We start from the raw sequence: 20,915 nt of genomic DNA, 5'->3' as shown, positions 1-20,915 counted from the left end.
CCTTCAGTGTTCCCTCCTAGTAACAACCACTTGGAGTTGACACAATATTTATTTATTGTTCTGGGTGAATAACCAAGGGTGTCTTCAAAGACTTTGGGACTGTGCTTTAAGTAGCATCTGACCAGCACAAAACACAAGATAAAACTGGCTCTTGGTTTAATGCCATGATAATAATTGACACAGAAGTTTCTACATTCAGATCAGAAATTAAGCCAGGTAATTTGAAAATACAGTCTACGGGTAGGGAAGGTGGGGGGAGTGTAGCTTACACAAGTGGATATGCTTTTTGCAATGGGCAGATGCTTCTAATTCAAGAATGAAAAGCAAGAGTAATGCCACGTACGTGTGGGATTATTACTCCGGAGTACTAAGTAAATCTGTTTGTACCCACTGCGTTCTGGAAACTTGTCAGAAGTCCTCTGTTAAAGGTTATTCTGTTTGCTCCTTACTCAGATGATGTCTGGAATGTAATGATTTTTCTACTCCCTAGGGACTTTCTGTGGAACTAATAAACTGGCATATAATAACTCCAGATAAAATACTAAAAAAGAAGAGGCGGGAAGAAAACATGAGGTTATGTAGGTCTGTAGAATATTGTTTTAACTTCAGATTGTGGTGGTATTTTTAGAAAAGCTCTTAAACAGTTTAAAATAATTGTCAGCCTTGAGGATCTGCAATTTAAGGAGAGAAGCAAGATGATTAAGAGGATTTAATGGCTTTTAAACCTTTGGAAAACCAGTTGAGTTTCTTGAAAAAAATCAGTGATGGTTGATAGGAACTGAGATCACTTTGATTTGTGAATTGAAGAGTAGCACGGATCTCTTGGAGCTTGTTATGTGCAGTAAACTTTCAGTGCACAAGAAAACTTAAAGATGCCATTGTGGAAGTGATTAAAAAGTAGGGAAACATTTTTCAAGGTGTTTTTCGAAGGAGATTGTCTTGGTTTTGGCTGAGATAGAGTCAATATTCTTTCTAACAGCTGGCACAGTGCTGGGGAATTAGGATGAGAATAATGTTGGTAACACACTGATGTTTTAGTTGTTGCCAGGAAGTCAAGGACTCTTCAGCTTCTTGTACTGCCCTGTGAAAGAAAAAGTGGGGGTCACCTAAGAAGCTGGGAGGGGTCCCAGCCAGGGCAGTTGACCCAAACTGGCCAAAGACATATTCCGTACCGTATGACATCACGCTCTGTGTGCAACTGAGAGGCAGGCTAGCAGGCCTGGAACAAGCTTTGGCTTGGGAACAAGCTGAGCATTGGCTTTGGTTGATGAGCCATTATGCTAGGTATCACTTGTTTTGTATATTCTATTATTACTTTTTATTGTTATTGAATTATTTTTTCTGTCTTATTAAACTGCCTTAATTGTCTCTGTCTCAAACCACAAGTTTACCTTTTTATTTCTCCCTTTTTTACTTCCCCCCCCCCCTTTTGCTTCTTTTCCCCATCCCACTGGGAGGCGGGGAGGGAATGAACAGCTGTGTGGTTGTTTTGGCTGCCATATGGGTTAAACTATAATTGAGGTGAAAGAGAAATTTTGGGAAGCCAGAAAAGCCAGCACTTGGTAGTATGAGCTAAACCTTGGGAACTGCAAGCCAAATGATATTGACTAACTTTTTTTTTTTAAAATCTGTTTTTGTTTTGTAGGGATGTGGTAAAAAAATGTACACTTTTTTGAGGGGGACAAAGCAGTTGCAAGTGCTGAGATTCCTAGGGATCTCCATCGGAGTGACGCAGATCCTGGCTATGATCCTCACTATCACTCTGCTGTGGGCTCTGTACTACGACAGAAGGGATCCTGGGACAGATCAGATCATGGCCCTGAAGAGCGACACCTCGCAGCAGCTGTCCTGTCATTCCATGGAGCTACTGAAACCAAGCCTGACAAGGATCTTTGAACACACGTCCATGGCAGACAGCTTTAATACACACTTTGAAATGGAAGAGCTATAGGCGGTGCAGTGCGTCTGAGAAGTCTGGAAGGGTTTTAATTGGGTTTTGTTGTTGCTGTTTATTCTGTTCCACCAAGGGTGCCAGATACGCCAGTCGCCTTATGCTTCAGGAAAACAGCTGATGAATGGAAGCAGAGGGAGGAGTCCTGCACAGAAAGCAGGATAAGCCTGTCAGCCTTTGAAGAGCCGTGAAACAGTTGGTTTTGTTTTCTTGCTTGTTTGTTCTTTAACAGGCACTCATTGACTGGGCACAGGGAACGTAACTTACTCAGAGTCAGGATCACAGAACCTTAGGAGTTGGAAGGGACCTCGAAGGATCATCTAGTCCAACCTTCCTGCCAGAGCAGGATCACCTAGACTAGATCACAGAATCAGATTGTCGCAAGCCATGTGATGTGTGAGATCCTGATTCATTCACAGGTAGAAGGACAGCACCTCTAAGGAAGCATCACGGGAAAGGAAGAGCAGTACTCTTCTTGTGAAGAAACGTCTGTGCTTTGAACAAACAAAATGTGACTTCAGCAGAAATTGACTTTTACATTTTTAATAAGCCATTTTGGAAGCTTTCTTAATCAGGGATCTGTGTGTATATAATTGTGTGTTTGTGTGCATGGAAAGAACAACTGCAATTCAAGTCAACACTTGGATTTAAAAATTTGCAAGATTTGTAGAAAGGGCAAGATTTTCTGTTTTCTAACAAAACCTTTATCTTAGCTGTTGTTGAAGATGTTCTAAAACTTCTATTTTTAGCTAACACAACTGTTTAATTTTTAATTTTAAATATATTAAACAGGGATTAAAACAGAAACTATGACTCTGGACAGTAGACTGAAATTTGAGTAATTCTGGAGAATTCCTCTTTAAAACAGTTTGTTCTGTGGACTATTTCTTAGTAAAAAAGAAAAGAAAGAAAACCAAAATGGGAATCAATATAGGAGTAGCACATTTTTATAGATAAATCTTTTCTCCTGTCTGTGATTCCCCTGAAGCTAGAAACAAAAGACTACAAGGAAAACGCTCACAGTTCTGGATGCTATTGCAATAGTTGTAAAAGTACGTAAGGAGAAATTATACTTTGGCAGCATCTTCATTAAGAGCTCTCTAGTGGCTTAAAAATGCCAACTGGAAACAGCCTTAAAATGTATTTATTGAGGTGGGAAAAGTGCATTTTACTGTATTTTTATGAACAATGTTTATTTCATAGGATTATTTTTACAGCTGGCCACGCTCCTGAAATATATATTTGTTCCACCGAGTACAGTAGTTTGTGGCAAATGGGATTTTACATAATAGTACATTTTAAAAATTCTTTCATTTGTTTTTGGAATTTGTAAAAGAAAAAAAACACAAGGTGTGATTTGGTAGACAATAAAATTACTTTTGTCTTAAATTCCATAATGGCTTTTGTACTTTTGAAGTCCTGGAGTGTGACTGCTTTGGGTGGGAGCTGGGAGGGTCATCTTGCTAGTGTGAGTTAGTTCAACCCTTCTTTACCCATGCCACTTACTGTGTCATGGAATAACTTAATTGCAAATTTCATTTTCCTTTTTTATTGCTTCTGAGAGAGCTTCTTAAGGGCTTGTGAAATTAAGCTCTTCAGTTCTGTGGGCTGTTGTTTGTTTTTCAGCAGCCTACGTGTAGGTGTAATTATTTCATGGGTGCTGTTGCAAGCATGATTACCTTCCTGCTTTTGTACCTCTCCTACAGAAATGGTAATGCTTACTTTGTGAGGTAAGAAAAAGTCTAAGGGATAGACTTTCCCAAAATTTTGTTGGAGTATGTTTGTCAGAGATGCTTTCTCTTGTGCTGTTTGGGAAGCCTTGTACCCAGCAATAGTGTAGGCTTCCATCCTTTCCATCTAAGCTAAGCACCTGGGCAGTGTTTCTGCAGCTCAGGGTGAGGTTCCAAGGTAGGAAAAAAGCAAGTGTCTGAGACTGGATGCAGACCAGCTCTGGATTTGGGGGTGCTACAGAAGACTTGTGATGCTACACAGATGATCGAGCCATCGTTGGGTTTTTTCCAGTGTTTTTAAGAACAGCAGCAACAAAAAGGCAAAAAAGCCAAGCAAACCACAGGTTGTGGAAAGTTCTGAGTGTAGATTGTGTTACATGTACACAGCTACACTCAGCTGGATGTGGGAGTTTCACCCGAAGTAATGTCAGAAAGGGCAGGAGGAAGTTCTGCCCTTAGCCCAGGAAATCCTGATGAAGTTTTACCCAAGGAGTGTCTCTGGAAGCACTCTCAGCTATGCTTCAGCTGTCCAAGTACTCCCATATGAGGACTCTCCAAGCTACCAGTGAGCTTGCCTGTGTATCTTCTCATGTCCAAGTCTGACCTCATGAAGGAACCAATGCAGCGTGCCAGGCTAGGGAGAGTTCTTTGAGAAGTCCGTAGCTAGAATTGGAGATACTGACAGCTCTGGTCATCTGGTTTTAGGCTCCGTAAGTGTGAGGAAGCACTACCCTTAGGTGTAGTCAGGTTATTGTAAGAGCAGGAGTAGAGCTGTCTGAAAGGGTGAACCAGTGCAGATCAGGGACAAAGGTTGCTTCTGGAGTGGTGATGTCCTTTGTTAGGGTTTCCTGAAATCCAACAATGTTTGGATGTAGGCTTGTATCCTCCTACCAAAGCATTGAGGAACGGTATTTATATAGCCCAGATGTGACTTTGACAGAAGGGGCTAGAGCTGTACAGTGACAAATCATGTTGGAATATCTGTGGTCAAGGTGGGGATTGGTAAAACATCTCTGCTTGAGCCCAGGGACTGCTCCTATGGGGGGTGTATCCAGTGATGGAGGTACACCTTTGGTTCTTGTGGGGGTTGCAAGTCCCTGGAGTAAAAAGCAAGCAAGGTGTTAAAGGCACCCTGAGAAACAACAGACCCCAGAAGGACAGGGTCTGCAGATACCTTGGGATCTGCTCAATTTTGTGTTCATAACAGGGATGTTTTCCTTACTGCTGAGCAGTGCTTACACAGATACACAGAGCCAAGGACTTTAAGACTGGGCCACACTGTCCTCCCTGCCAGTGGGTAGGCTGGGGTGCACAAGGAGTTGGAAGGGGACACAGCCAGGACAGCTGACCGCAGCTTACTACAGGGATAACCCATATCATATGGTCTCATACTCAGCATATAGAGCTGGGGGAGAAGAAAGAAGGGGATGTTCAGAGAGATGGTGTTCATCTTCCCGAGTAACCATTACACATGATGGAGCCCTGCTCTCCTGGAGATGGCTGAAGGTCTGCCTGCCCACAGGAGGTGGGGAATGAATTCATTGTCTCACTTTGCTTGCAAGCCCAGCTTTTTCTTTACCTGTTAAACTGCCTTTATCTCAACCCATGAGTTTTATCACTTCTACTCTTCTGATTCTCTTCCTCATCCCACTGCAGGGAGGGCGGTGGGATGGAGTGAAGTGAGAGAGGGAGTGGCAAGCAGCAGGGGACTTAGCTGCTGGCTGGGTAAAACCATGGCCAGGACCAACCACCTAGACCAGTGTTTGTGGACACCCACAGTAGTGGACAACCCAAATCCTGAGCTGCTCTGCACTCAGGATGGAGTTAGTTTCATTAGGGGAAAGGCCCGCATGTCAGGAATGATACAAGTGTTCCCTTTTCCTGTAAGGACTACTGAGAAGTGTCCTGTGAAAAACTTCTATTTTGAGTATCTAACTGTATCTCCCAAAATAGGTCTCGGATGTAAATTGGAATGTTTTCAAACTTGTTTCTTCCAGTGTGCTCAGGCTATGAGGTATCCCTGTATTTTTTTATAGGTAGGGCTCGTTCAACAAGCCGTAAAATGGATTGACTAGGCTGCTGTGAGCCTGTTATTTTCCTGTAGAGCTTTAGGAAATATATATCTAGGAGAGAAGCTGCTTGGCAAGAGGGGAACATTTAGAGATGCTTGCAGCAGTGAAAACTGCTGCTTCCTTTTATTTCCTTTTTCCCTCAGTTTTGCGGGAGTACCTGGAGGAGAGGAGTGGTGAGTTCTTTCCTCTCTGCAGCATCAACTGTAATGAGCTAAATCTTTCTTGTTGCAACAACCTACTACAGGACCTGCTCCTTAACATTTTTTTCACTGATCTCTCTGTGTGGAGGAGAACATCAGTGTTAGAAAATGGGTCACCCCTTCCCCTGCCTGCGTCAGGTGTTTCTGTTGGGCCTAAGGACTTGCTTCGAGTGTGTGGTGCAGTGCCTGCAGCTGTGGGGCTGAGCAAGGTTTGCACCATGCAGTCACAACTTAGGAGCATGGGGATGCTTTTATGGGGTGTATTCCCCATGGCTTTGGACAAGATACTGATTCCTGTGCCAGCAGGTGTTACGACAAGACTTCCTAGAAGAAATGCAACTTATGTTTCCTGTTCTTTGTAACAGTTTGTTTTGTAAAAGTAACCCATAAATACCAGGGGAAATGACAAAGAATAAATGCTAACAAGAAGAAAGGCTGGTGGTCCCAGCAACTATACAGTTAAATATGAGGGCCACAGCGATTTTCAAATAGTTTTTGAAGTTTTTATCACAAAAGTGTTATGTTTAATTCATACAAATTGCTATTATTGGAGTGAGATTGTATCTAAAAACTGAAAAACTTGTGTATGATTGACTGCATTTCTTTTAAAAAAATTGGGATGTCCTAAATACATCAGAATTTTTATGCATCTACTTGCTTTTTACTTGACACTCTTCCACCTTGAGAAGTTTCTTGTACATAGATAATGTGGAAAAAGGTACCTTAAAAGGAGATAAATAGATTATGCAAGTAGGTAAGACTCTAAGCCATCCAGGTAATGAAGGATATCCTGCAGTCTTTGTCAGTCTAAATATGTTACTCACTCCTGACTGCTCTTTCAGATGCACATTTACAGATCCCCACAGCTGATTGCTATTCCAGAACATCTGAAAAACTTTGGATGTTTCCATAGTCGATGGGAAAATAAAGCCCTGGTGGGGCCCAGATGCGGGAAAGAGAGCATGCGACCTCCTAAGCACCCTCCCTGCCCAAAACTTTATGATCCTCTTGTTTCACTAATGTATCCTCTTCCAGAGCCGTTTCCTCTCTGAAAGCCACCCTTCTCCCTGCAAGCAGTTGAGGTTGCTTCGTGTTCTCGTCTGTGAAAGCCTTCTCCACTCAGCCAGTGTGTTTCCACAGCAAGTGTATCCAAAAACCTTAAAACATAAACTGTATGCTTCCAGGTTGTCTTCAATAGCTATTTTACAGGTGGACAGTGGTTCTCCTTAAAATCGCCCTGGGGTGGTTCCCAGGCAGGTATTGCTTTTACCTCTCACCCCCCTTCCCACCCCTAGAGCAGCAAGCTCTTGGCAGAGGGGGCTGTCCTGCATGTCTGTGCTATGGCACACACAGCAGACCTGTGATGCAGCGGCGATGAGTGATGCCCAGCGTGTTGTTCCACCCTGCAGGAGTTTGATCTCACCCGTGAGCTAATCTTTTATCGAGAGAATTTGATGTCAGGTTTGGGGATGGCTTTGTAGCCTGGGGGGTTCAGTAGAGTGGTCCATACCTGGACATATATTGATTTAAAAGTACAGATAGATATTGCTCTAAGTAATTTAACGCCCCAGATTTCCCTGCTGCTACAGGCAGGGATGGGAAAGGCGATGGCTGCTCACACAGGAGGAGGGCTGCTGTGGCATCCTGGTCTTGGTGGATCTGGTATGGTTTAGATGTGACCAAGGCTTGTATTGAATTAACTTCAGGGACATTTGTAGCCCTGAATCACAGAAGCACTAGGTTGGAAAAGACTTTTAAGATCATCAAGTCCAACTGTTCCTGTCCAATGCTAAACCATATCCCTACGCACCTCATCTACCCTTAAATTTAGTATTCCTTCAGTCTTATTGGGGGGTGTGTGGGAGGGGAAGTTCCATGAATAAGTTATTGCAAAACCAGGTTGACCCATTCAAGCATGCAGATGTTTTATTTAAATATTCCTCAAATGTCTATTTATTCAGCATAACGCATGTATTATGCTGCCTTCTGAAATACGATATATGACTGTCAAACAAAACTGTCAAAACAACAACCTCGGTTTCTTTGTATGATACACAGAAATAATTACATTTCATGTACAGTACAGATGCATTTTACACAGTCATCGACAGTCATTCACTACCAAAAACAGCATTTAAATCACCTAAAACACCAAAAGAATGTGTATTTCCCAAATTCCGAATAAATTAACGATTTTGCATGTGACAAGTGGAAGTAGGAGACAGGACTGGAATTCTGCAAAATTATTCCATAAGCTGCATTTTCAAAACAAAAGTACAAGTTGCTTCGGGGGTACAACTGTTATGCAAGTGTATTGCTGTAGTGCATTCTTTTTAGTCCATATGAAAAAGGGAATGAAGGGATCATTAAGAGACACGTGACCTGATGGGAGTCAGTAGTTTCCTGGGTTGTTCATGGTCTGTCCCAAAGTGGGCTTGGTAACTGCCTTTTTACAGTGTTTACCTGAAATAACAGGTGGAGAAGTACCATGTGGCATGTTGCAGGTTGCTGATAATCAAGGCAGTTCGTGTATCGGTAATTGTTTGGCCAAAAGGTGGGGACTAAGCCGTTGTTTTCATGAGTAACCATGTAGGATGTAAATAAAAACTCTCGAGTCCGTTCCGCCCCTCTTTGAAAACCCCCTTAAAACTTAGGTACCCCGCCAGCTTCAGCAGATCCGCTGCAATTTTGCAGCAGGGTGGAAGAGAGGAGGGCGACCTCAGAGAATCATCCCCCGCGGAGCTCCTCAGAGGGAGCGCTCCTCTGGGCCGAGGGCTGCCTCTGCTCTCTGCTAAGGTTTGGAAGAAGTGTAGCAGCTCAGTTTGCAATGAGTAAGTCACTCTGATTTGCAGAAAATGTGGGAAGTTAGTTGCAAATTAACCAAGCTTCCGGATAAGTGAATGATAAAAGAGTGATGCGTGGCATTATGCACTTCAGTTTAATCCTAGCATAGTGGCGTTGTTGTATACCAGTGTATATACTGTAGCATGATAGTCCGTCATCTACTCTTCAACCTCTGTTGACAGGTAGAGAGAAAGACCAGTATTTGTGTGCAGTAAAAAGTGTATCATCAGCAAGTTTCAGTTTTTAGTGGGTGTTTTCTCTCAATGTAAATTTTCGGTCAGTAGAATGCTAGCAAATACTGTACTGAAACATACACTACTCAAACTATTAAATAACTGTGTTAATTGTTTATTGTAATGGCGTCTAATGCACTGAGCCTTTTGATTTATATGCATATTTTATTTTGCAGACATGCAATTATTTCTGATCCAGTGTTTTTGATGTATATATGTATGTATTGATATGCACATATCCCATGTATATTTGATGCATATGATGTATGGTATGTCATGTATATAGGAAGCATTATGATACATCTCCTAATGCACTCTCATGAAGAAAAATGACACTTTTTTATTAGAAAGGTTTCTGGTATTATCAATGTTGTTTAAAAATGAAGCCAAAAAGCCTTAACTAGAAAAGCCTTCATATTAGCATTTAGGCCCAGCCATATCGGTAAATTCTAATTGAAATAAATTATATTATCATAGCTTTGTGACCCACTCCATTATTCTATCAGTGTTCTTAGGTAATTAAATATCTTTACATGATATAAATTCTCAAACAAATTTTAGGATGTGAGTTTACAGATAATTGCAAAAAGAATTTAGCCATCTTTTTTTTTAGTGAATGTCTTTTGGTGTCTTCCAGCACAGCCAGTCCTCTGGATGCTACAGAATGTCAACAAGGAAGGTTTGGAGCGAAGTGTTAGCTGATCCTAAAAACACCTACCTTTGTTTTAATTTTAATTCAAAAAGGATTGATCCTGCAAGAGTACATCTCTTGGGATGAGAGGTTTGTTCTGAAAATAGAGTAGTAGACAAGATGTCTACAGAAGAAAGGACTATGTGGATTCATTGGTAACCTCGGGATCCCAAACAGTACAGTAACGTTGGAGTAGACAACAAACTGCTGTAGAAATAGAGGACAGTGGACGGAAAGAACAATGCCTGAATAGTGCATTTGTGGTGTGTGGTTTGGCTGTAAGAGTATTTAGATGTTTGGCTCTAAGAGTATTTAGATGTTTGCAGTTAGAAGTTTATAGTGTAGATGAGTTGTGTAAGACACCTTAAAAAAAGAAATCCTGATTCCTGATACAACAGGTGTACAATGACTTATTGCAGTTGTAACAGTACCTAGGAAGCAAGATAAAACAATAGTAAATATTGAACTAACTGAACACCTTTAGTTCACTAATGAGTGTCTGAGTAAGAAATACTGCATTTTTCAAAGGGAAGTTATTTGTACAGCTACCATGGAACATTAACAATCAGCTTGTTGTAAGTGCACGGAAATGCCCCTTTCTACAGTAATATTTTATCATGCCTAATCTGAAAAAAAACAACAAAAGTAAACTGAGATCACAGCTCCAAATAATTTCAGCATGCATTGTGGTTGTAGTTCTTTCAGTCAGTACAAACATATTTCATATGAGGGTTTTTTTTTTTTTCTTTCATTTTTTCGATAGTTTCTCAACAAGTTTGTGGTTTATTAACAGGAAAAGAAAAAAAAAAGAGACACGTTATCAAAATGTTCCTCGTCGCTTTGCATTCAGCAGGAACACGGGGTTGTTTCTATTTTTTTGTTTGTTTTGCGTCTTTTCGGGGTTTTTGTTTTTGTTTTTTTTTTTCTAAAAAGAGCTCTCATGATAAGAAGAAGCATCAATGGGGACATTTCATTGTGCTCATAGAGTTAAGTCAGGATGGTCACAGAAGATTCCACCGCACGTCAGATCGGAGAAGGGGGGTAAGAAACTCCTTTTGGTTCACACGCTACGACACCGAAACCCACAAAGTGTTTTGTGTCTCCCGAACTTCTCGCTCTGCGGCCACTGGCGCACACGTCAAGGGGCGTTGTTGTCGTTTGTCGGCTCTCTCGTTCCTCGCGTCTTGTTTCTCACTGCTCGAGCTCAGCCTGCAAGCGGTCTTTATGCTAATTTATAAATAATTCCTTGTTTTATAAAGCAGATACTCTGACAATGTTTCCTCCCGAGTACTCGGGAGACTCTGGCCTATCGTCTCCTTCGGGTGTGGTGACTGGAGGTGTCGGGATGCTAATTATTGCTGTAGTGACGTAAGGCTGCTCACAGTTTAGTTTAACGCACTCTTCCACTTTGGCATTTAAGCTGGAACGGCTGGAGGGAGAAACAAAAAAACCCATGAAGAAAGAAGACCCTCCCTACCACAAACCTCTTGCGTTCCCAGTTCCACTCCTGCAGCCAGCCGCCGCCATCCTGCCCTGTTAAGAGAGCTCAGAGGAGCAGAGCAGCACCAACCCACCACCCTGTACCCCAGCAGTAGGTGGTCCATGGCAGCTATATCCAGGGACAAGCCCCTTTTCTCCCTTCTCCCCCACCATTTTAGCACTTCTAAAAGTTTCTTAGTCAACCTTCCAAGTGGTTCTGAACAGGAGAAGCATTTGAGCAAATGTAGCAGAGCCAGGTGACTTGTGCGGGCAGGAAAGGGTAAACTAAAGGGCAGTCCTAGTCTCCTACAGATCCCTCCATGCCATGCCTATTTAAGAACATTTTATATATCCTCTGTCCCCAACAGTACGGCACAGTGCTGTATCCCCAACAGTATGGCACAGGAATATAGGCATTAATTAAGGTTGAGTTAGCATGTTTGTGGAGCTGCTGCAGTACCTCAGCATCATAACAAACTTGTAAAACCTGGACTGCTTTGAGGTGAGCCTGGAATTTTCTGCTCATGTTTTTTCGCTTTGGGGTTTTTTTAAGCACAAAGCTGGTGCTTTCTGTTTTTACTTACTCTGTGGCTGGAAGCATAAGTAATCCTCTAGCAGAGAAAAGGATGGATCCAGGTAGAGGTTTTCCTGAAAAGCTAAGACTGTTTGGAGCTTTGTGTTGGCTGGGAGGTCTCCTTGCACAACAGCTGAAAACCCTCAGTAGCTACAAGCTGCTGGATTGTTCGCAGAAGTGAAATCCAAGCCTAGTAACTACGCAAAGCCAGCTACTCAAAATGTAACTTAACAAGACAATCTCTATAGCAACTATTGCTGAAAACACTTCTTTTTTTAAATGGCGGCATGTTTGAGTTCAATAGAAATCACTTCTGAGTCTCCTGAGACACTTGCTGTGTTTTCAGAGGTGATGTTCGAACATACCTGAACACCAAATGGTTTATTTGTGCAAGTACAGAGGCGTTCAGTAAATTATAGACACTTAAATTGTACTTTCCTCGCTTTTGTAATAACTCCTCAAACCAGGAAATCTATGTTTCTTATCCATTTCTTTTTTATTTTATTTACTTGTAAGAGTCTTTTTCATGACTGTTATGCTCAGGACTCTGTTTTATTTCCCTGCTCTGTGGAAATGCGAGGAAGTCTCATTCGTCCTGTGCCTCTGAACCAAACCAGTAGAACAAGGAGGGACAGACCTTTCTTTCCATGCCCACTTGCTCATCTCCCATACCCAAATTGCATACTCACATACTTTCCTGGGCTACATTTCTCTAGTTGATGTGTTTTTCCATGGTATATAATACTTAGTGCTCTATTTAATTCGGGGTCCCTGCACAGCAACTAGTACGCAGTAGTTTCTGGGGAGGGCAGAAATGGATAGAGAGAAACTTTATAGAGTCCGTATCTCACACAGAGATTTTCACAGTATCACAGAATTGTAGGGGTTGGAAGGGACCTCCAGAGATCAAGTCCAAACCCCCTGCTAAAGAAGGTTCCTTAGGACAGAATGCGCAGGTAGGCATCCAGATGGGTCTTGAATATCTCCAGAGAAGGAGACTCCACAACCCCCCTGGGCAGCCTGTCCCAGGGCTCTGTCACCCTCACTGTGAAAAAGTTCTTCTGCATGTTGGTGCAGAACTTCCTGTGCTCCAACTTGCAGCCACTGCCCCTTGTCCTGTCTCCATAGACCACTGAAAAGAGGCTGGTTACTTTCCTCTGCCTCCCACATTTAAGATATTTATAAACATTAAGAAGATCCCTTCTTAGCCTTCTTCTATCCAGGCTGAACAGCCCCAGTTCCTTCAGCCTTGCCTCACAGGGGAGATGCTCCAGACCCTTAATCATCTTTATAGCCCTCCTCTGGACTCTTTCCAGGAGATCCCTGTCTTTGTTATACCAAAGAGCCCAGGACTGGATACAATACTCCAGGACAGAGTAGAGGGGGAGGATCACCTCCTTTGACCTACTGGCCACACTCCTTTTGATGCACCCCAGGATCCCATTGGCTCTCTTAGCCACCAGGGCACACTGCTGGCTCATGGCCAACCTGTCCTGTTGGGGGTCCTGGTGGTTAAGCTTGGAGCAAACTAAGCTCAGGATGTTTCAGTACTAGCATCCGTTTTTGGATGACTACTTGAGCTTTGTCATTAGCCCCACGGCCTGTCTGCAGAGGCCACACAGCACCTCTACATCTCTTCTCTAACAGAGGAAGGGACCGACATGTGTGAAGTACCTGTTAGACAGAGGCGTCCTCTCCACACATCTGATCTGGATGGTGCTGAGCTCTTGTACGCTGCCTGGACGGCTGCCAGTGATGGTGGTGTTCGGGATACGGTAAGTCTTTTTATGTCTTCGTGAGCAGCAAGTGCTGGTAACACCTTGTTGAGACGAGAGAGAGGGGCTGTGGCTGGGGGGTCTGTTGACTGTAGAAACCTCCATACAGCTCTCTTCATAGACTTGCTCGTCCACAAACTCATGATTCTAGCCCAGAGGAATCCAACGAAGGGACAAAGCGCACACAGAAAGATAATTAGAGCGAATGCATTAATCATCATTGTTTAAAGGCTTAAATTGCACAACTGAATAAACTGGGAAAGTCATACAGCTTATTCTTGATTATAGTGTTTAGCCCATATTAGCCTGGGCTGAATACCAATACAAATGTAAACGCTGGAACAAAACGCTCAGAGCTCTAAATAAGAAAATGTTAATCCAAATTATTTGGTGAAAGAGCACATGATTGTAATGTAGTTTGCATTATAAATATCTGTGTAATCTATGAAGTGCCACAAAATAGAGGATTATGCTTATTAATAAAATTGCAAGTGGTGCTTATGTAAATGCTCTAAATGTCACTTGGAAATAAAAAAGATTTATTATATAGAACTATAATAAAAGTAAAATTCATAAATATTTCCCAGATGAGTTTATAAAGCTTCCTTTTGAATTACATGTTAGAAATCAGGATCTGAAACCAGTGTGTTTTGAGGTATGCATCTATGAAGAAGACAAAGATTTGGTTAAATAGAAGTTTCGATTAGAGGAGACAAGACAGCTATTTGAAAGCATCTGAAAAGTTCCTAATTACTGTAGGTAGATTTATCGAAAGCAGTTGTGGAGACCAAGCGTTTATTAAATGAAGCAGTCTTTATTCATGCAATCTTTGCTTCATCCCAGCACAGAGCTGAATCCAAATTCAAGCAAATGGCTGGTTCATATTGACTCAGTAGGTGATCAGGGAGTGTTTCACACACAGCCATGATTTTCACTTATTCTTGATGTGTGAAAGAGCTGGTGGGGAAAAGAGCAGTGGAAGAAAAAAAAAGGGGAAAAAAAGAATTTTTACAGTAATTTTAAAGTAGCAGCCCAGCTAAGAGAGGTATGTTCATGTACAGTTTGAGAAGACCTCTTTTTTTTTTTTTTTTTAATAAAAAAATCTTTCCAGTTACTGTTGGAAACAGTCTAAATATCCTGGGAATGGTTTAGGGAGCATGGTCAGGGTTGTTTTATGCTCTGCTCAGTCTCATTCAGTTAAAATTCTTTAGCCTGTTATATTTTCATGTATTAGAATGAGAAAAAATATTCTCCCCCTAAAGAACAATGCACTAATTGGAAAGGTGGTGATGTTTTCCAGGAGAGTTATAGTACAGTGCTAACATAAAACATGTAGCAAAATCTTTTAAGTAGAGTATCAAGTGTTTGTGACAAATGGAAACACATTCATAGGCAAATTATTGTTATTTCCTCTTCACTCAGACATAACTGTGTGGAATTGAGTGGTGTGGAAGAATGATGATTTAAAGTGATATGGAAAGAAAAAACTCACTTGAAAATTGACTTTTGTAAGGCATATGTCAGTCACAATCAAGACTTTGAATGCAATCCACGCAGTGGACAGGAAATTCAGAGAGAAAAATGACCTAATCGCCATCCTTAGATTACGCTTGGTGGCTTGTGGTACGTTTGCCAAGAGCTCTGCTACTTTTCCGATTAAAAGTCATTTCGAGCTTCCTAAAACTTTTATGGAGCAGCCAAGAAGAATTCAATTTGTAGGGTCCATTAACGGGGGTTACTGAGTGAACTTTTAATACAGACTGGAAACATTGTGAAACAGTATAATTGCTCAAGTTAATAGATTTGGTTATACTTATTAATTAACTGTTCTTAAATCAGCTAAAAGTAGTCTGTAAAATATAACTTTCCCTGCAATTATTTTCATTATTAAGGTAATCTCCACAGAATTCCATAGCATTGTCCAAGCTGCATTTTTCAGAGTGGAAGAGATCTTATCCTATTAACTTTAAAGTGCCAAAAAAGAGGAACTATGCCCTTGCTTAACACCCTCTGGGCTGATGCTTACACCAAACATTACTGGAAAGGATGATGAGGGGCTAAGATGGCACCTCACTGCCGCTGTTATACAATGAACCAGCAACTTGCCAGCTTCCACAAGCTGAGGGCCCAAAATTTCAAGTTCCCATGAAAATTTTAGGAACATGCAGTTCTGACCAGGCAGTTGCAGAATACAACTTGGAACATTTTTCTCTTCACATGTTATACAAACATCAGTGCCAGTAGCAGGACCCAACAAACAATGCAAAAAGAAAACTAGATTGTATGTAAATATAGGAAACAAGGTAAGACTTGCTTTATAGATTTATACTTTAAAAAAAATTAAAAAAAGAGGAAAATATAAGAGGAAAGCTTACATATTTCATGATTACGATTGAAGGAAATGCAAAGCTTTGGGAGCTGAACCCAACTGCCACCAAATGAATAGCATTTTCCCCCATGATTTCTACGAAGGTTTGACTACTAAGGTTTTAAAATATGTTTGTAATGTTCAACTGTGGGACAATTTTTAAGGCAGATTTCTATTATAAGGTTCTAGCACAAAATGTCTCAAAAATGTTCCAAAAAGGACCCAGCCTGAATCATGGCAAAGAAGGCACATTATGCTCTGAATAGGAAGCAAGACATTTTGTCCTACAGCACATTATATAAAAATTAATGCTCCAAAAGTAAGAATGGAGAAAACATAAGGACCTGTGGGATGACGTATTGCTAAGTGATGTAGCAACTGGGACATTTTATTTACAAAGAAATGCTATCAAAAGGAGGACATTAAATTATACATATACATACATCACATTCTAATTTAGCAATGTCTGTACTGGGGAAAATTTTAATTTTTTAAAATATTTTTTTAATTTTTTGAGAAAGAGCAGAGAGACTTTCACATCTATATATACCAAATATAGCAGAAACATTTCTGAGTCTTCAAATGAAAGTCTCAAAGATATGACAAAATGACATAAAGCTCCATTATGTTTAAAAAAAATTAAAGAGAAATCATACAATTTTTAATATGGAACTGGAACTTATAAAACTAGATGTAAATTTGTAAATGGTGTCTTAATGGATGTTGGCCAACTTGCCTACAATATTAGGTAAAATTTGCATGGCTATATAACCACCCAAAAATATAAAAACAAGGGCATAATTTTAGTTTGCTCTATATGAATTTCCCAAATCTATGAAGAATAAATTTAATATGCCTAATATTTATGTTCTTAACTTCCTTAGGAAATGAGAAAAGATGAAAAAAATGTAAAATTAGGGGTGGGTGGGGGTTTTGCTGTGACATTATCTGCCCAGAAATACATTGTTAGTAAACACGACACTTAGTTTGTACTGATTCATAACTCTGCTGTAGTTTATAATCCTTTATGGCTGTATAACTGTTCAGGTATTGACCAGACAAAACAATAGAGAGCATATAATAAGTAGCCCTTTTGATTTCCAGGGAGTTTCAAATCTATTTGGGCTGTTGTGAATGTCAATGGTGGCTTCTACAGGGATCTCTGTGTCTAAACTGAAGCCAGAAGACTTCGAAGCTTTGTGCTTGCATCTGGATTAAGTACTCGAAGTTTCAAAACAGGATGCTTGGGAATCCTCTTTCACAGTCACTTCAGCAAGGATCGTGTTGACGTCAGAGGAAACACTCGGCAGCTCTCCCGGTACAAAAGCCCGACATTAAGTCACCCAAAAACCTGCTTTGACTGCACCAAGGATTGGATGTGTAAGGATTACAAACTCTGTTTTACGGGCTGTACAACAGAAAAGTGCAAATGACAGCGTCGTGGAGCGTGTGAAAATCACACTGAAGGTCACATACACAGCTTGGCTATGCTGGTGTCATCTCACTGATGCCAGTATCTCTCTGTTATTTACATGCAGTGGGTATAGCGCCTTAAAAATAAGACAAAACGGCTTTTCTTCACAGCTTACCACTTCCATATAAAGGCTTATTAATTAGAAGAAATACTGAAAACGTTCAAAACTAGGCTGATGTTGGAATTCACAAGAAAACACAATTGTCTTTTCTTACCGTAGTTTTTTCCAGGCAGTGAAGCAGGTGGTGGTGCTGTGTTTCAAAGGAAGAGCCAGATTTGCTGACAAAGGCCTGTTCTTCTTCACTGGAGGACTGTTAATACACAGAACTCTGTATTATTCTCATTTGTGAACAAGAGGGCTCTTATCCAAATATCTGATCAGAACTAATCTGGATTGTACACGGTAGCAATGCTTCATCTACACGGTATAACCCAAATTATTTTGGACCTGAATTATCTTTTGATTGTTTGTTTTTTTAATCAAAATATTTTCTTTCCTTCCCTTGCACCTGCTGTTATATGTTTCCATCTTAGATCATCTATGCGTAGCTAGACTAGTACAATTTACAAGCGCAATCAACGTATAAGCTCTGAATGTTGAATCAACGCATGCTTAAAATTATCATAAATTTAAGTGTCAGTAAAATATTTTTTTTTTTCCTGGGAAAGTGCCTCATTTGGAGGAAATTAAACATAGTTGTCCTCCTGGGATCGTTTCATAGCACTGAAGAATTTGTGGTATTGCTGCTTACACAAAAAAATCATGTCAGTGATCCCAAACTGCTGAGTTTGGAAAGCGTACAGCAGATGTTACTGACACAGAATGAAGAATTCAGTAGAAGGCATTCACTGTTTATTAATTGCTTTTCATAGTTATTCACTAGAAAGCAGAAAACTCAATCAGGGAGGAAGGGGGATAATGGGAAAGATTACAATTCAACTTTGGGATATTTGAAATCTGCATGGCAAGGAAGCCTTTGGTGTCCCTTTAGTTCAAAGACTTGAGTTGTTTCAAGCCGAGGAAGAAGCGAGCGCTCTGACTTGCTCGTCTTTTGTGCCAGACCGGACGGACCGACAGCCACTTCCTCTTCTTCTGGCTATAGGTTAAAGCGTTTGGCTTTCTAACACATACCAAACAGAAAGGGCATAAAGGAATGAAAGCCTTCCTGTATCCCTCAGGGAACTGCCTCAATGCCAGAAAACATCAGGGATTGAAAAACACTGTGTTTTCAGTCTTTCTTAGCTGGCTGCATCTCCGAGCAGCCGCGTTGCTGTGGATCCCAGTCCCAGCTGCTGCCTGGGGCTCCTGCCCCTGGTCCTGGCTTCCCTGGCAGGGCTAAGAAGGGAGTTTGCTTCAGGTAACATTAGATTTCCAGGCATTTGAGGTAACCGTTGAGGTTCTCCTTAGAGCACAGTAGGCACTTCCAGGGAATGCTTTTTACTTCACAGCACCCCTTTGCACAAATGGTACTGCAGAGCTACCTCCTTCCCTCGCCGATGCTGCAGCCTGTTTTTTTCATCCATATTCTACCCATCTAAAGGCAAATGAGACAAATGCAACCTACCTCCTAAGAAGCAAATGCTTTATTAATGAAGCCTTCTACAGGATCTAACTCCAAAAATATGGGTTACATTTGAATCCAGCATTTCTATCTGGCCATTTCCCTCATCTTTTAATACCTCATCATCAACTCTCATAAGCTTCCTTCAACAATGGTAATTGTCCAATTTATCCTTCCTTAATCTACCCGTAAAGATAACATTACCTGAAGACCCAAGTTGGCTTGCCCTGGTGATAAATAGAATAAGCTACTGCTGGGCTGTCATTAAGCTGTTTCTCTGGAGGTGGAGGATATAAAAACATTACCTGCTGCAGTTGGTTACTCAGTAAGCCGTTTCGTTTGCTCTGCATGTAGGCATTAGCACTCCCACTCTTTGCGGCACGAATTCGAGCAAGTCTGGCTTTCTGTGTAAACAGACAAAAGGGAGAGTGCCACTTGTATCCATTATTCCCTTCATTGAAAACTGCTAATGGGAATCAGCTGCTTCTGAATACCAGGATCATAACCACTGGAAGGCTGTGCTGCATCTGTCATCCAGGTGGAGCAAATCATAAGTGCCTTCCCATTTAAAATGCAAATGACACAAGTTTTTATCTGTTTGCATGCATCAACTAATAAGAACAATAGTTTGGGGGAAGGAGTTAGACTGATTGTCATGTAAATGCCTTTAAAAAAAAACCCCAAAACTTTCACATTGCTGCAACTGTGCCACTCCCTATGCCTTGTGGGTCAGGAACATGGGCATCCATCTCAACTGCTCCTGCAGTGAAAATCTTTTTAAAGGGGAACAAATGGTTCAGAAAAAAAACATAATATTGCAACTGCTGTGAGCTGGTTTCTCAGAACCTTCTGGGTTTTAGAGCAGCAGAATGTGGTAGTGGTTTTTTACGCTATCTCCCAGCTATATTTCTGAATGCTTGCCAGGTCTTTTAAAAGCCTTTTTACCTCTTCATGAGTATTGGTATAATGCTTGTCATCACTGGTCATAATCTTTCCATAACCTGATCTCTGAGAGGCTGCAGGCATAAAATTGATGAGAGAGATCTTTGCAGGTGAGCTTCATTGCTTGTGGAGGTGCCTTTCAACCCAGAGCAGAAGGTAGCACATAAGTGAAGGACACTTTGCACCTACTGACTTTTGTAGAACAGTTAGAAGCCAATATTAGCAGAAGGCATGACGAAAAGACTTGCTCAGCCAGTAATAGGGAAAACAGAAGCTTTTATGGAAAGCAGAAGATTTTTAGGATGGCATCCCAGTTCCGTAATTTTTTGTGGCTGGTTACTTGTGTAAGAGGGAGTCTGGATTTGTCTTCATGTATTGGCTTCTGATTCTGAAAGCCAAATGCTGAGCAGCATCTGGAGTTGAATGACACCGTGAAGAACTTGAAAAACTGACTTTGATATATTAACAGGCATTTTCTTATCCGATAATTACTGAGTTAGTATTTTTGGAAAACAGAGTGACCACACCCCTGTCCCATTCCCTCCCCCCACCGCCCCATTTTATGTGGCATTAAGTGTCAACATGAAATGACTGAGAAACCCTGAACACTTACGGAGGGAAGCAGCCTGGGCACTGCAGCTGCCAGATCTCTCTGGCATGGTTAATAATTAACTGTCTATGAGGAATGACTCAACACCACATTTCTTCGCACTCACAGCCTCAAACTTACAGATCTTCTCCACCGTGAGCCAAGAAATTCATGAAAGCCAACAGCAAACATGGCTAGAATCTGGCTTATGTTACATGTCATGTATTTAATATCTTTTAATTGTTCTGAAAGAAAACAAGATAATGCTGTGAACGTGTGCTTCACTGAGTCAAAAAGCTCCCCTAAGAGGCTTTTGCCTAATTTTGTGATATATTGGCAATTTTAACATAGCACATTGGTTTGTGACCTTCCTTGGTGCATGCAGCTTTTCCAGCCATGCAGTCAATGCACCTTTTTCTAGTGATGAGGGG

The 20,915-nt window shown here is 41.2% G+C and overlaps 2 protein-coding genes across 2 annotated transcripts in view; one reads left to right on the top strand and one right to left on the bottom strand.

The window, feature by feature from the left end:
• The window catches only part of TSPAN12 (tetraspanin 12), a 47,057-nt gene extending 43,718 nt beyond the window's left edge, over positions 1-3,339 (top strand). The window contains exon 8 of the mRNA XM_084263476.1: positions 1,646-3,339. Within this exon, the coding sequence (XP_084119602.1) occupies positions 1,646-1,951 (306 nt within the window). The 3' untranslated portion in view covers positions 1,952-3,339. The remainder of the gene's footprint in view (positions 1-1,645) is intronic.
• A 7,633-nt stretch (positions 3,340-10,972) lies between these two features.
• KCND2 (potassium voltage-gated channel subfamily D member 2) overlaps positions 10,973-20,915 on the bottom strand; it is a gene marked incomplete at both ends in the record, with an annotated part of 275,317 nt that continues 265,374 nt past the window's right edge. The window contains 4 exons of the mRNA XM_084272244.1: positions 10,973-11,150; positions 13,449-13,696; positions 17,607-17,696; positions 19,259-19,357. Of these exons, the coding sequence (XP_084128370.1) occupies positions 10,973-11,150; positions 13,449-13,696; positions 17,607-17,696; positions 19,259-19,357 (615 nt within the window). The remainder of the gene's footprint in view (positions 11,151-13,448; positions 13,697-17,606; positions 17,697-19,258; positions 19,358-20,915) is intronic.

This window comes from Gallinula chloropus (genome assembly GCF_964237585.1).
Source record: "Gallinula chloropus genome assembly, chromosome: 1".
In the NCBI taxonomy this organism is placed as follows: domain Eukaryota; kingdom Metazoa; phylum Chordata; class Aves; order Gruiformes; family Rallidae; genus Gallinula; species Gallinula chloropus.
This window is presented reverse-complemented; position numbering and strand designations above follow the sequence as displayed.